Genomic DNA, 15,576 nt, shown 5'->3' on the forward strand with positions numbered 1-15,576 from the left:
CTGTTTTTATCATGAATCTTGATGTCTTTTAATATTTTTTTTATTTTTATACATCTTGGCAATTGTGACTTTAAAAAAAGTATTATTATTACAACACCAAATATATTTACAGTACTAATGTAGTGGTTTATTCGTTTTGCTTTGGAGATAAAATGATAAGAGGAGCCATTGGATTAATCAATGTATAAGCTGTACATAGTATATCAATGATAATGAATGTCATTCCTTTAATTTACCTGCCACATTTCTATGTAGCTTAAGTCTTGTTCATGGACATACCTCAGTGTTGAATATTGCACTTTTTTCATTTTTTAATTTATTTCAGATTTAATTTTATGTCTCTTAAAAGCAGGCCTCTAGCACATTACTGAGTGTTTGAGGTCAGTACTCAATCCAGCTTACCTGCGGCAACATTTTGAAGGAGTAGTGCTGTAACACAATCTGGTCTGTAAGGGAGGAGATAAAATTAACATTTTACAGATCGATATATTTCTTTAGTATTCAAAAAAAAAAAAAAAAAAAAAAAAATGCTCTCTCTTTTTACAATATTGGAAAAATAAAAGAATTACACATGACCCTTTTATGTAGTTCTTTATTCCAAAGGCTACTTTAGCTGGAAAAAGAGGAAATTTTTTTTTGACTATTAATCAAATTCTTAGATATCAGCTTTGGTCTCTTTAAATCTGGACCGTAGCAATAGTCCGAAGGTTCAATAGTCCGAAGGTTCATTGGTCCGAATATTCACTATAGAACCTTCGGACCAATGAACCCTTGATTAAAAAATGGATGAAAATGTTACCACTTTTCGGACCAATGAACCTTCGGACTATCGAGACGCCCCCCTTTAAATCACATCTTTTAAATAAGATATCTAGTGTCACTACCTCATGAAGATTTATTTCTGAAAATTGAAATGTTCATTAAGCTCCAATGTCAAGCTCATTATCTGACACCAATAGTTTTGTCCCTGGTGTTTGTCTCCACGTACCATTTCTAAGTGAATTTCCATGCCAGAACAGTTTGTATTATTCTGTATTGGGGATAGAATTGAAATAAAACATAGCCAGGAAACAGGATTAGATATGTTTTGACCAGGAAAATGAAATTCTGAATGTCAAGACTGTTCATTCATATTTTAGGCCTTAATTTTTTTTCGTCATAAGCCCAGAACCTGGGTATAAGTGATTTCAGGACGAGAAAAGCAAATCAATGAAAATTGAATCCAGCACAGCCATCCAGCCTGCAGAATAAATGTGGAGGGCAGGTGTTCAGAGATAATGGAGCTATCTTGCCAATACAGGCCCAATCCCAGGGGAATGGACACAGCTAATTTGCCATGGGATTTCATTAACTGCACAGAACAACTTTGCAGATGTTGTCACTTCTGTGATAACTTCACTAGCAGTAAGAGTAGAGGGGAGGGGAGATGCAAGATGTCTTTGGAAATTTTCACTTGAGTTCCATTTTTTGCAACTTGACTACAGTGACAGTCAAGTGAATATTCTTGGTGCAAGGGATGTAGAGGAGTGTAGATTTATTGGGTTTATTCACATAGTCACCCAAAGAACTTTTACTTAAATTGACAGCAGTTTTTTTTTTTTTTGTTATCCAAGTTACTACCACACTGTGAAGCCAGCATGGAAAAACAATGAATCGAACGGAATAAAGTTGAATTTCTTGAACTGTTTGAGCCTCATGTATTAAAACTGACTCTAATGTGGTTCAAAACTGTTCCCCTTTTTAGCCAGTGTGAATTAATGCAGCTTTTATTAAGCTCGAGGCCCAGATACCATAGTTATGCTTAGTTATTGGATTTCATTTCTGGTACAGTATATGTATTAATATAACAACATTTAGGACATTTGGACAGTCTCTGTTTTGTACACGATTAGCAGGATGATATATTTCACCACAAGCCTTTAATTAATTTAAAGAGATACTAAACCACTCCCCTACATGCCAACTTTCTTTGATGATGTGTGCAATGAAAAAAATGTAAATGAAAATGAATATATAACAAGAGACCAAACCAAGCAATTTTCCATCCCTGTGCTCTACCTGTCAGTTACAGTCAATTTCTCTGTTATTTTGTATTGGCCAAGAGCTTGCTTTATTCAACAATATTTACCTCCACCCCCCCACCCCCCCCAAAAAAAAAAAAAAAAAAAGAGAAAAGAAAACTAGATTTGCCAGTTCTTGGTTGCATTTTTGTGGCACTTGTAACTTGTATGATTAGGTGGAGTTGAAGCATCATCTTGGAATATGTCATGGTCAGTCCTCAATTAAGACAGACTGTTAATGGGGTTGAACAGATGTATCTTTATGTTAATTAAGATAAGGTTAAACAGATAAAGACTTGGCAAATGTGAGAAAGAATTGTCTATGTAATACAGATACCGATAGGGGCTCCTCCCTAATGTCAATTTAATTTATTAATTTATTAATTTATTTATTTATTTATTTATTTATTTATTTATGTAAATGTGTTTTAATGTATTCATATATTATTCACTTAAGTATCTTGTATTGAATTATATAGGTTGTATTTTGTGACTATATAACAAAAATAGATTTTGTAGTTTTTAAAAGATATTTGATTATAAAATTGACATAACCATACATTTTAAAAATTATTAGAAGGGTGATGGATGTTTACTTTTGATTTGTTCCAGATTTTTATTTATTTATTTATTTATTTATTTATTTATTTATTTATTTATTTATTTATTTATTGTCTGAAATATCCATTACTTCTAGCTGCTTGCCAACATCATTTTCATTAATTTTTGCATATTATATGCTTTTATTGTTTTTTATTTCAATTTAATTGATATATATATGATAATATTTAATTCACAGCTGTAGAGCATTTATCACAGACAGTTGTATTTCTGTTCGTAAGTTGTAAAGCATAAATAGTGATGCGTCTATGTAACATATGAATAAAAGGTAATAACCCATTAAACATATATGGCATCTTCATCTGTTACAACGTCTGCTGCATGATCTGTCACATGACCTATCATGTGATATGATTGGCCACTCTGCAACCTGTCCATCTGCCGTATGTGAATTCTTGATAAATGTCTGTCTGGGTTCACTCATATTTAAATACTATTTTCAACAACCAGTCAATTAAGCCTTATACGTTTTATCCATATTATTGGCAGACATTAAAAAAAATTTTTTTTTTTTTTTGAATATGTAAAATGATGGATCAGACAGCTTTTAAAAATAAAAGTCTGTCCTTATTTGCACTCCCAGTCACAGCCTGAACAAAATATTGGAGGTGTGACCATGCATGTGCAACATGTGTACCAAAATGGTGGGCAGTCACACGCCATCTGCCATGTTGCACATGTTGGCAAGGTGTAATTATTGCAGCAAGAAGTGACAGCATTACAAGTTATGCTGCGCTTTGGTCAGCTGTGGCCTTTGACCTTTGAGGGTTGTGGGAAAACTAAGCACGAATACTACTGATGCATTCTTCAAATTAATTTGAGCATTTTTGCGTCAGGTTGCAGATTTTTAAAATTCAGCTAACCTTTTAAATGAATTTTAACAAAGCAACAGATTGCAATAGATAATTTGGGTATTATGGATTTATAGCTGCTAATGTGGTAGGAACATTTAAATGAAAATTAGTAGAAAGAAAAGATAAAATCAGTGCATTGAAGTTGTTTATGGTAAATTATTATTATTTTTTTCATCAAGAAATGATATAACTTGAATATAATGTCATGTTGCTAAAATTTAAAAGACATTAAATTTCAAGATCTTGTATGAAGGCTTTATTCTAATGGCGATTAGGGCACTTTCAGAACAAGTTGATCCTAACAGATCGGAGAATCAAATATGGCTGACCAACTTAAAAGCAATGCTGCCTAATCCCCTAATGGACTTCCCGCAACATGCATGTATCGAAACACCACACGTGCCATCCCTGTCGTGGCCTAGCAATTGAATCTAGGAGCCATTTTAATTTAGCTTTTTTGCTAGGCCCCTGCAGGAATTGTGGGTTGGTAGGTGGGGAGACCATTAGGTGTTTAGGTAGCATTGGTTTTAAGTGGGTCAGCAATATTTGATCTGAGGACCTGTAAGTCCACGGATCAGCTTGTTCTGAAAGGGCCATTAGTCTAAGACCCCATTCCCACAGATTTTAGATCGATCTACCCCTGTGGGGAGTCCCAATAGATTATTGTCAGCTTAGCCAGCTTATATGTCTGTCCCGCCTACTAAAAGCTGTAAGGTGGTAATTAACTTCCATGCGCTCTTGGCTGACAGCAATTTAGCGTGAACCCCCAGGGAGTTAGGTCGATCTAGATGGATCGATCTAAATGTATGGGAATGCACTCTAAGATGTACATGGAAACCTTTACTTTAGAGCTTCCACCATTCCAAAAATCATCAGGAAGAATTGTATGGACATAGTGCTTTGAAAGTATGAATAACTCAAAGGACATAGAACAAAAAGTGTAAAATGTGTTATCAAAATCCATTCCATGATATTGTTGGCAAATAATTCACCTTTTATGTCTTTAAATGTAAGGAAGGAAAGTGAAGAATTTGTTCACATATATTATAGATGCAAGCCATACTTATGGAAATTAATATTCACAAAACAGATAAGTAATCTCAAATTATGTCATTACAATTAGTTCACTTAAGTATTGGAAAAATATTCTCCAGAACTTATCACATCAGTTGTTTGAAAAGGCTCATTTATTTATTTATTTATATTGGGGGGGAGGGGGGGTAAGATTAAGATTTTATTGTTACAATTAATTTATTTTATGTTACTGCCATTGATTTTACTTGTATATTATACAAGTGGAAGAAAAGATGTCAGAATTAAACTGACGGAGTTCATTGAAATTTTAATAAATTTCAAATTGAATTTTTTCCTGTTGTATGCTATTTAATACTGGGCACTTTCCACCACTAAAATGACACATTTTTGTCTTTTTATGCCATGGAATTTACTTTCAGCTTTTGACAGTTGAGAGCAAAGAAGGTTGTGGAAAATTTATTTTGGCATGCCTTTGTTTTTTTTTTTTTTTTTTTTTTTTTTTTTTTTTTTTTTTTTTTTTTTTTTTTTTTTTTTTTAATTGAAAGCTGTTTTTTTCTTCTGGTTCTAGGCAATTTCTTTTGGAGCTTTGACAGATGAAAGAAGAGGAGACTTCAGAAACTTATCTCAGGGGTTCAGGTAATGTCGGAGGTGTCACAGAGCATATTGTCCTACTTACCTTGTCATGATCGCATGCAACATTGATGCAATCTTCAAAGATGTTTGTGGCTATAGATTTACGCTTTCTTTGTTTTCTGAGGTATAAGCTTCTATTTTGAAAAACAATGACGTCTGATCGCTCAAATTTTCATGGATAAATAGAGACTTGACTTTCAAGATTGCTTTGTTTTCTGAGGCATTTGATTCAGTTTTGAAAGCAAAGATGGCTATTTGATCATGCATTGTATCTTATGATAGTCATCTTCTTATCATGACATTTATCATGCTGAAAATGTTGAAAGAGCAGAAATAATTGTGAAAGAACAGAAAAAGGAATCCTATATCATCAGCTGGGAGTCTTGGTGAAAAGGGGGTGGCAAAGAATATCAGCTTGACTGATGAAAATTTAGTTTCAATCCCACTATTTAGTAAATAGACAGTTTTGTGGATTGTTTAGAAATTGGAAGTTACTATTGGTCACAACATAATCACTATAAACATTTTTTTAACTATGTAACTTATTAACAAAAATACATTTTTGTTGAAGATATGAAATGTCTTTCTCCTTTCTTTCACTTAATTGTTTTAACAAAATACTTTAAATTGTTAAAAATAGAAGATTTTAAAACCAACCAAACAAGCGAACAAAATTTAGGGACTTGACTTTCACATGTACAGTTTATATGTACAGTTTTGATACTGTTTTATTAAACATTTGTCATTTGAGGCACATGTGGAAGTTTGATCTAGATCCCATCTATCCTCACCAGAATCTGTTAATCTTGTTATACCATAACTCACAAATACATTGTTGTTTTTCAATAGGTTTATCCATTTTGCCCATCTAATGGCCACACCCTTTGACTTGCAGTGAAATACATGACACTTGGTCTACTTGCATGTAAAGATGGACTTGTCATTATGACAACTATACAATACAGGATATATACATGTAACTTGGATATATATACAATCATGATAGAGTCTGGGTTAATCTATGAAAAGCATATATAAATGTATTGAAATTTAGAGCTCAAGCTTTAAGAATTATAAACTTTTAAGTGGCTTTGGATAGGACATGCTATTGTGAAAAATGGAATATTGCTGAAATTTTAGGAAAAATTCCTTCTCCTCTTTTTTTCTATATAAAGGTCAAGTTCACGTAAAATGCTTTGAATCATGCTTTGTAGGACAGGTCGCAAAGGCTCTCCAACTTCTGGCACCATTACGTATGATGTGCCACTGCATTGTCAATGACAATCTAAGTCTCATATCAAAAGACAGGACCTCTGAATTGCTGTGCAGGGTTACTGGGAAGAAATGTCATTCTTGATTACAGATGACATCTGCTTACTTACGATTGTGCTTACATGACCACCGCGACAGCTTGATTTCAAATAATTGCTCATTATATTTGACATGAATTAAACACAGAGGCAGATTGCAAGTTGTGTGGCATTTGCATGACTTGGTGTTTGACATTTTGGTAGACATTTCTCATCTTTTTATAGTTTTTTTATTTTTTATTTTTTTTTTACTTTTGTTGTGTAAGTTTGACTTTCAGTTTTTTTTTCTATTAACTTTCTCTCCTGAAAAACCTAATGCTGGGAAACCAAATGTGGAACTTAGTAATAAAAGAATTAATCATATTTCACACATTTTCTTGTTTTGGATTAGAACTTGCCTTTTAATTCTAATTAACAATCAGCTAAATTTTGATCACGTTTGTTACTTTTCCATTTATGGAGTGTCAACTTCAGCTAATTCAATTCTTCAAAGCAATTTTCCATATTTATTCAAGACACTGCGTCTGAACGAGTTTTACCCAAATTTGAGTCATCCTATTATCTCATCCAATAGCTAAGCCCCTGATTTTGATTTTTTTTCAAGTAAATAAGATCAAATACTTTTAACATGTAACATGGTATTAGGATTTTATCCATGATGATAATCAAACAATAGCACAGATGATGTCCATGTGAGATTTATCTTGTGGTTTTAGCACTGGGAAGGTTGTCTGGTAGAATTTTTGATGTCAGAGCAAGACAAACAAGAGTAAAACGACATTGGCCAAGAATGGGTACGATGGGGGGGGGGGGGGGGGCAAGGATAAAAAAATTTCCTCACTTAGCTTGAACTAAATATAAAACAATAGACGATGAGAATTTTACGACTTTAGATGGGATGGGAGGTTTGCTTGGTTTCATCCCATCACCCTTCCTTTTTTTTTAAGAGGTGGGGGGGGGGGGGGGGGATCTCAGAGGCTATGGAAGGAGCATGTACACTTCTGCTGTTCCCCAAACCTGGATCTACCACTGTGTTGTAAATCTATACACAAGAGAGAGGAATACAAAAGTTCATTTTATTTATATCAGTTGTCACTGATTAGAGTGTGATTTTGTAAAACAGTTGATAATTACACCTTGAATGTGTAATGATTATTAAAGGATTTATATATATACCAGAAAAAATATATTTAACAAAAGAGTACCCATTGAGTCTTGCAGTTCAAAGGCAAATTTAATTCAAATTTCAACGTTGTCTCAGTGAAATAGATTTTGAAAATGAATTGTGTTTTGTTTAACAAAAATACTGATAAAACACATAAGGCTGTAGAAAACCACAGACTGACTATCAAGTTGTAGAAATCCCATCTTATTTTTTTTTTTACTCTGGCCTGGCATTTGCCTCTCAGGAGCTCAAAGCAATAATACCCTTGCTCAGGTGGTACTCAAAAGCACTAGAGCCAACATGCGAGGAAGAAATATTTTATTTCATAAAATGGAAATTTCTTGGAAATCCTCCTATGCCTGAAATCAGGCATGTTCTGTGGTTTTCTAGAAAAATGAGATTAATTGTAAAGAAGAAAAAAGCCATATCGTTTTAAAGTTTGTACTTATATAAACATGCAGTACTGGTATTTACAGACTTAACAGGACAAAGTGTAAGATTTCAAACACATATTGATCAGTACATAGATCATTTCTTGTCAAACTTATCTAAGAGGTTATTCAGAATAAAAGATCCAAGTATCAACTGGTCCAAGACTCAAATATGGCGGACCCTTCATGAAAGGAAGACCGCTTAATCCTGTAATGGTCTTTCCGCCTCTCTCACGGCTCCCCACGCGTCGACGTTGCAGGGGCACAGTAATTAAATCTTGGCTCCATTTGACCAGATGTGTGGGCAAGCGTGTGAGAGGCGGAGAGACCTTTACAGGATTAAGTGGTCTTCTTTTCATATAAGGTCTGCCATATTTGAGCCTTAGACCAGTTGATACTCGGATCTACTATTCTGAGTGGCCCCCAAGGACAAGTAATCCTTTCTGATAATCTTTTAGCAGATAAATGCTGTGGTTAAATGTCATCAAAAATTATCTAATTAATTGATGACCTCCTGATGAACATACAATTGTCAGCCATCTTGACACATTTTTGAATTGTTTGCAACCTGGTAGTCAGCAAGATGGAATTCGAAATGCTCACGCTTGGGCACTGGTTAAGGGCTTTTTAATTTTCCCATTTTGTACAAAGTTATGGTGAGTTTCAGAAAAGGAGGATCAGTGGCTGGTTAGTAGGGGAAAATACAGTTTATCCCAGGACAATTAATTAAGTATGAGTTTTTTGATGGAAAATCTTACACTTTGCACCTTTAATTCATCTTTAACTCTTCCATCTTCATATCGATCAACAGAGGGATTATTTTTCTGCTGAAGTGATAAATCAGAAAGTCTTTAGAATCAAATGAAATCTCATCTTTGTTTCTATTTTTCCTGACTTTTTTTTTGTTTTGTGCTTGTCTTTCGCGCAGAGAGTTTATTGACATATTAATTTGTAGACAACCAGTTTTGATCAACCTTTCACAACTTTTTACTTAACCTCTAATCCAGAATTTGCCGTTTTTGCTCCTTCTTCGCAAGCCCTTTTGACCCTCTTAGTGTTCAAATTTGGCTTCCGTTTTACAATATTCCTCTCTTTTACTGTCACCTGGGGAAATCAGCAAGAAACAATTGTTCTGGGTCGAAATAGACAAGCAGTCCGATCCTAATGTGTTTTAGTGAAATTTACAAGGGAAGTGAGAGGGGTAATTTGCAGTACTGGCAAGATTTGACTAATTTCATCACTACTGGGACCATGGTATGCTGGGAATATAGATTTGAGAATAATAGTTAACTGGGCTCGCAATGCCAAGCCCCAGCGGTGCATTAACGCTACTGGGAGCAGGTGTGAGGAAGAAATTGGTTCATTTTAACTGCAAATTTGGAGTTGACTCAGCATGGAGATTCCATTACTGAATCAATAAGGCGATCAAGTTGGAATACGGCCCAGATTGACACTTTTTGTCAGCAAGACCCTGGTGGCCAAACTATGGTCATTTCAGAAAAAAATGCAGATTTTTTATCTGATTTGCAGTTGTCTGAGTTACTTTTCTGTATGAGACAACTCTTTAAAGACAGAATCATATTCTTGATCAAAAAAGTGGTGCAATGCATTTTTACAAATTTTTCATTAGCCTAGGTAAATAATTAGCTATCCATTACAATATTTGCATGTTTAGGACTAGCTAGTTTTACAATCACGGTGCACCTTTTTTTTTTTTTTTTTTTTTTTTGAACAAAATTAAAATACAAATACCATATATTTTAAAAGGGCCACATAATAATATTGTGGTGTGGTTAATTATGAAATATTTTTTGCAAGTATACCTGTCTACTCATTTGTTTTTTTTTTTTTTTTTGTTTTTTTGTTTTTTTTTTTATTTTTTTTTTTTATCCAGCAATACATGCAGAGGCCACAATTTTAGAGATTTTTGTTTCATTGTTAACAATTTTTGGTTTACTTTTTTAGGATTTCAAAGAGCAGTCAGACATCTGCCAGTTGTTTTGCTTACAAAAAGTCAATCTCTGGGCACATGGTTTAAGAAAATAAGATATGATGTCTCTTAAATATGTGCATTTTGAGCACTTTAAAAGAATTAAATTCATCAGGTTACAAGAAAATTTAACACTACCTTTACTATGACGTCATTTGCCATTGCCCTTATGTGGATGTCTCCCATATTATATAATGATTATGAAATTACCATAGTCTCATGTGCTGGAATAGACATTTCAAATATTAATGGAGACTAGACTTTGCCATCAGTTGAGGAGCAATATATTTGTCTTACTGGAAATGTTTTAATATATATAAAACTTTTTTTTTCAATTAAATAATTATGAGAAAGTTTTGGGAGTCAGTTTGCAGAAGGCCTCTCATTTACCTAAACAAGCAACAATGCACAGTTACCACATGCATATACATCTAAATAAGTAAACTGAAAGTTCAGCACTAAATACACTGTTGAATAATTATATTGAAGGTGAGGAAAATGAAATGGCAATTTCTTCCTTAATGACAAAAAGTAATTTACATAAATCATGCCTTTAGCTGTAGCCAGCAGTTTCATAGTGGGTTGCTTTTTTGAAAGTTCGATCTTTTGGGAGCAGCCCTATATTCTGAGAGTCCCCCATTTCGAGGGTTTGCTTTTCCGAAAACTAAAGGAGCCTTGATCTGAAATTTGCCACAATTCTAAAAGGTCAACTTTTTTGATGGGTTAGGGATCTGCTATTTTGAAGGTACACTATTAAAAAAAACAGTTAATTGATGCTTACTGCACTTAAATAAATTATATTACTTACGTAATTGGGGCACTGACCTCTGTGTCAAATAAGTTCATTTAATGTGACCTTCGGAATAATGAATCTTCTGAATATCTGAACCCTTGGAGTATTGAAGCACACCCAATCTTTTTATCCCCTTCACTAACCCAACTTAAGAAATGGTGTAGAATTTAGATCAAATTTTGATTCAGTGTGAGTAGACCCTATTTTCAATCAAATCTGCATTTTTTTAAACCTTACTTACAGGGTTGAAGATTGTATTTGTTTGATACATATATTATGATATGCAGTAGTAATTAACATAACATAATGAAGTTGACCAAACAACTGATGGTGACTTGTGATTTCTACTTTTTGTTAAATTTCATTTGGACCCAGTATACACCATGTAGCATATGCAAGTGAGATTAATGAGGCTTGAGTTTCAACAATGTACACAACATGTACTAGTACTTGTACTTTTGTTATTTTTATCTTTGAGTGATAAACACTTCTCAGAATATAGGAAACTTTCTGGGAACTCCTATCTCAACCTTATCGCCAATGCATGTGCACATGTGTTTCCAGGCTTTAAAAAAATCCTGGTGCCTCTGAACATGCATAATCATAGCCAGCATTATCAAATTATTTTTTTGAAAGTTATGATTTTTTTTGTTTATACTGGTCAATATATTTTTTGCCTACATTTTTTCACCCCACAATTGCCAAGCAGTATTTTCCTTTTTTTTTTTTTTTTTTTTGCATATTTGCTGAGTGGCTTCATATGTTAACGAGGCAAGTGCCTTTTTAAAATAAGGTTGTTTGTACTTCTCGTAAATCCCTTTGTGTGCTGAGCATTACAATTGTGAAGATGTTTACAATTTAGTGTAATTCACTTGCATGATTTTGATGTTGTGCCTTCCCTTATGTTGACCACGTAGGTGCTAAAATTCATAGGGGGCTTCACGAACATGTAGTTGAGAATTGGTGAAGGCGAGTTAACCCCCATAGTGCAATTAAATGTTAGGACCTTTCAGAGGTGCTGCTTGATATGAAAAGGGCTAATTTAATTTAAGATACACAATTGTTGGCCCTGATTAATGCCTTGAAGTTTGGTAAATAAAAATCAGACATCACCCCTGTGATTGCTAGGTTACAAATATATCCATACTTTTATTTGAACTGAAAAAATAATAGATAAACTGAAGTGGATACAATGTAATATGTTAACAAGTCAGTCTGCAGCTAATAAACATGGGTCTGATCAGGCCCTGAGAAGAGGATAACCCAGCAAAGAAAATACAGTATCTCCCCACATTTTCTTCAGTTCACGTGTCTCTCGGTTTGTTTGCATGTTGTCTGATACAATATGATTGCAGGAAAGGGTAATCTTATTGTCTTTAACACCTGGGTTCTAATTATTTTCCATGGAATATTTTTTGGTTTCTGGTGAACGCAGCACATGGTTGTTCGTGTACTTGTGGATGTGGTTGCCTCTCACTTGACATAATAGTCGAGTATCGGGTGCACGTTTGACGGCAAATGTGGAATTTGATACTGAAAACAAATGTTTGCGGCTGTCATGAAAAGATGATGACATGCAATGATGTTTTTTTTTCTTTTCCTTTTTTTTTTTAAGTCTTGTCAGTTTTGTGAGTTTTCAGGTCATTGAAAACTTCCCATAAGTTTGTTTATATCTACTGTGTATAGACTTTGAACAATGTATCGTTTTCAATAATCTGGTTAACAATGAACAAAGTCTTATTTTGTTTGTCTGACCATGATTAAAAGATGTTAAAATTAAGTACTAAGATTTTGTAAATGTAATCTCTCTCTCTCTCTCTCTCTCTCTCTCTCTCTCTCTCTCTCTCTCTCTCATGAACATAAATGCATGATGTAATAATGTGTTATTTTTGTCAAAGTGTTTACAATACAGGGCCCACCTTGTACATATACAGCATTTGATTTATATGTAGATTTTTGTTGATGACAGGTAATTACCTTTTTCAGACGCCTTTATTTTTCTGATATTTATCTTTTCCAAAATTTATCCATTTTAGACACTTTCAACAATATATGCTTTGACACAAAGCCAATGTAATGAATTTTCAAAATGTTTGAATCAGAATTTTTAATTATTACTCAAAAGTTTTTTCTTAAAGGGGAGGGAGGGTTATTATCAACTCATATTGTTAGAATTAATTGAGTTGCTACCATGATCCATGATGCAGTTAAGTGGACAGCATTACAGACTGAAAAAAAAAGAAGAAAAAATACTTGAAATTCTGTTGTTCATTCAGAAAACCCAGACTGAAAAATCTCTGAAGTTCTATTAACTTTTGGGGTTCCTACTTAGCTTAATGTGCTTGTACATTACCCCATTTTTGCAAGTTTGTGGAAAACTGTGTGTTACTGACTGCAAGCCACAGAATTTGGGTCTTTATCTATAACCAAACAATTTAAGAATTAAAGAATAAACTTATCAACATTTATATAAATGTTTTTGATTTCAAACAGCTTTGTGTGGATGGCTCTTGCTGCAGAATTTTATAGGGAGGAGAAACAAATTTTTTTTCCATCTAAATTTTGCTTTTGGATTTTCTGGTGAGTTATATTTTTCACTCACTTAATTATTATTTATTATTATTATTATTATTATTATTATTATTATTATTATTATTATTATTATTATTTTGGGGGGCTTTTTCAAAAGAATGTAAAGCTACCTGAACATATACCAAACATTACACCCCTTCCCAAAAAAAAATTAAGAAGAAGAGAAAAAAATAAGCTCTGTTGAAAGTTGCTTCTTCACTGTAATAACCCCGCATCTCTGAAAAACATTTAGAAGAGAATTACTCAAGTCCTTGGGGCTAGCAGCTAGAATTGCCTCTCTCAGATTTATGATTTATTCATCGGTCAATAATGAAAACGATCGCAGGTCTGAACAAGTCCTTTACTTCCCAGCTGTCAATCAATAATGTCAGGCCTCATCGGTGTGTACTTACACTTCAAATATTCATTACATCTCATCCTGGCGATCAATAACTGGCCAATTGATTATCATCAGGTATAGTCATCATAGCGCCCTGCGTCTGAGAACCATCCGCGTGGGGAGTGGAAACCCGCCACATGGCATTATTGAACCAGGCAGAATTTAACACTTCATATTGCACAGTGTCTTTTTTTTCTGATCTGTTTTGCTTTTGGGTTCTATGAGGACACGGCAGATGTGAGTTAAAAATATCTCTCTGTTGTAGTTGTTCTCCGCAGGGGGAGTTCGCATTTACCTGGATCTGGCTTAGCTTTGGTGGTCAGTGTGAGCTGCGATAAAAAGCGTGTTAAAAATAACTGGGATTGTGAGTGAAGTCCTCTGGGAATCTAAATATTGTAGCTTTGGGCAACTCCAGCAGTGGGAACACCCGAGGGACTGTAGGCATTTGATCGCCATAAAAAGACGTCATTTCAGACATCATCTGAGGAAGGAAATTTTACCAGAGACACGAAATACTTTAGCTGTTACTTAATCAACGGTTGCTGCAGCCTTGCATAATGGAGGGTAAGATTGGATGTGGTGATGTGTCATATTGCATGTTGTGGAACATTAAGAAATGAATTGTTCTGTTCCAGGTGTGTTTTATACATCTACTGAGTATATATCAGTGCATGGTACCTGATATGTATAGGACATTAGGGCATTTATACTTTTGCAACGTCAATGTTTTCGACTCAAACCATTTTTTACTGTTTATAAGTATATAATCATGAAGCTGGGTATTATCATCACCCTATTTGATTTTAAATACATTTTCTCATTATGAGACAGGAGCTGGCATACATGCATTTCTGTACAATCTCTCTCTCTCTCTCACTTTCACCCACTCACTCACACACACACACTCACTCACTCACAGCCAACAAAATTCAAATCCAATGGATCACTGAAGAAATATTTCACTCATACTGGATTTCCTGTATTTCAACCTCTCTTCCACCCCTCCCCCTCACCACCACCACACGCACACACCAACACTAAAGAAAGATGAGTATATGTTCCATGTTTGTGAATTTCTGCCTTTAGGAGTACGTATTTTATTGGAAAGAAAAGCACTTAATTGCAATCAAAGAATGTAAGAATGTGTTGGATATTTTATGAAATATTGTCAAAGTCTTTGGACATTCAGAGGAGAGAGAGAGTTCTCCTCCCTTTTCAGCATAAACTTTCTCTATCTCTGACATACATAGACGTCGATGCAAATTGCAATTTGGATTGTAAGTGAATTGTAGATCTGATGTACATGTAAATGTGTTCTGGGACCAGTAGGTAGATGCATTCAAGCTGATAAATGAGGCCTCAATAGAGAATCTTATTAATAGGACAGGCCCTGTCAGGCAAATTAAACCATGTAAGCAGTATAGAAACTATTCCACATATGTTGATTGATCTTAGCGCTGTCATTGTTATTGTTATCAATAAAAATTCTGACCCTGCTTTGTTTGTTTGTAAAGTCATTAAAGACCTTTCATTTGTGTCAACTGATGCTGACTGAGTTTTTGTGTTGGAGAATTTAACAGGAAGTTGACTTTGTTTTTCTTTATTCTAAACTAAAAACTATGTATTGATGGGTAACTGTTATAACACTGAAAACTCAGGGTGGTATGTAGAAGACTGTACTATGTGCTGGCAGGGGTACATGTACCCCAAGTT

General features: G+C 34.2%; 1 protein-coding gene across 2 annotated transcripts in view; it reads left to right on the top strand.

Annotated features, from left to right (window-relative positions):
- The window catches only part of LOC106159955 (transcriptional corepressor CBFA2T3), a 65,697-nt gene that overhangs the window by 5,277 nt on the left and 44,844 nt on the right, over positions 1 to 15,576 (top strand). Inside the window, exon 2 of one of the 2 annotated variants that reach the window (XM_087011630.1) lies at positions 5,139 to 5,206. In XM_087011630.1, the coding sequence (XP_086867756.1) occupies positions 5,164 to 5,206 (43 nt within the window). In that variant the 5' untranslated portion in view covers positions 5,139 to 5,163. Of the gene's footprint in view, positions 1 to 5,138; positions 5,207 to 14,403; positions 14,428 to 15,576 lie in introns of those variants that run through there. The other variant, XM_087011633.1, reaches the window with a different exon arrangement.

The sequence above is a fragment of the Lingula anatina genome, chromosome 4, assembly GCF_051362555.1.
Source record: "Lingula anatina isolate TDL-2025a chromosome 4, LinAna3.0, whole genome shotgun sequence".
Taxonomy (NCBI): domain Eukaryota; kingdom Metazoa; phylum Brachiopoda; class Lingulata; order Lingulida; family Lingulidae; genus Lingula; species Lingula anatina.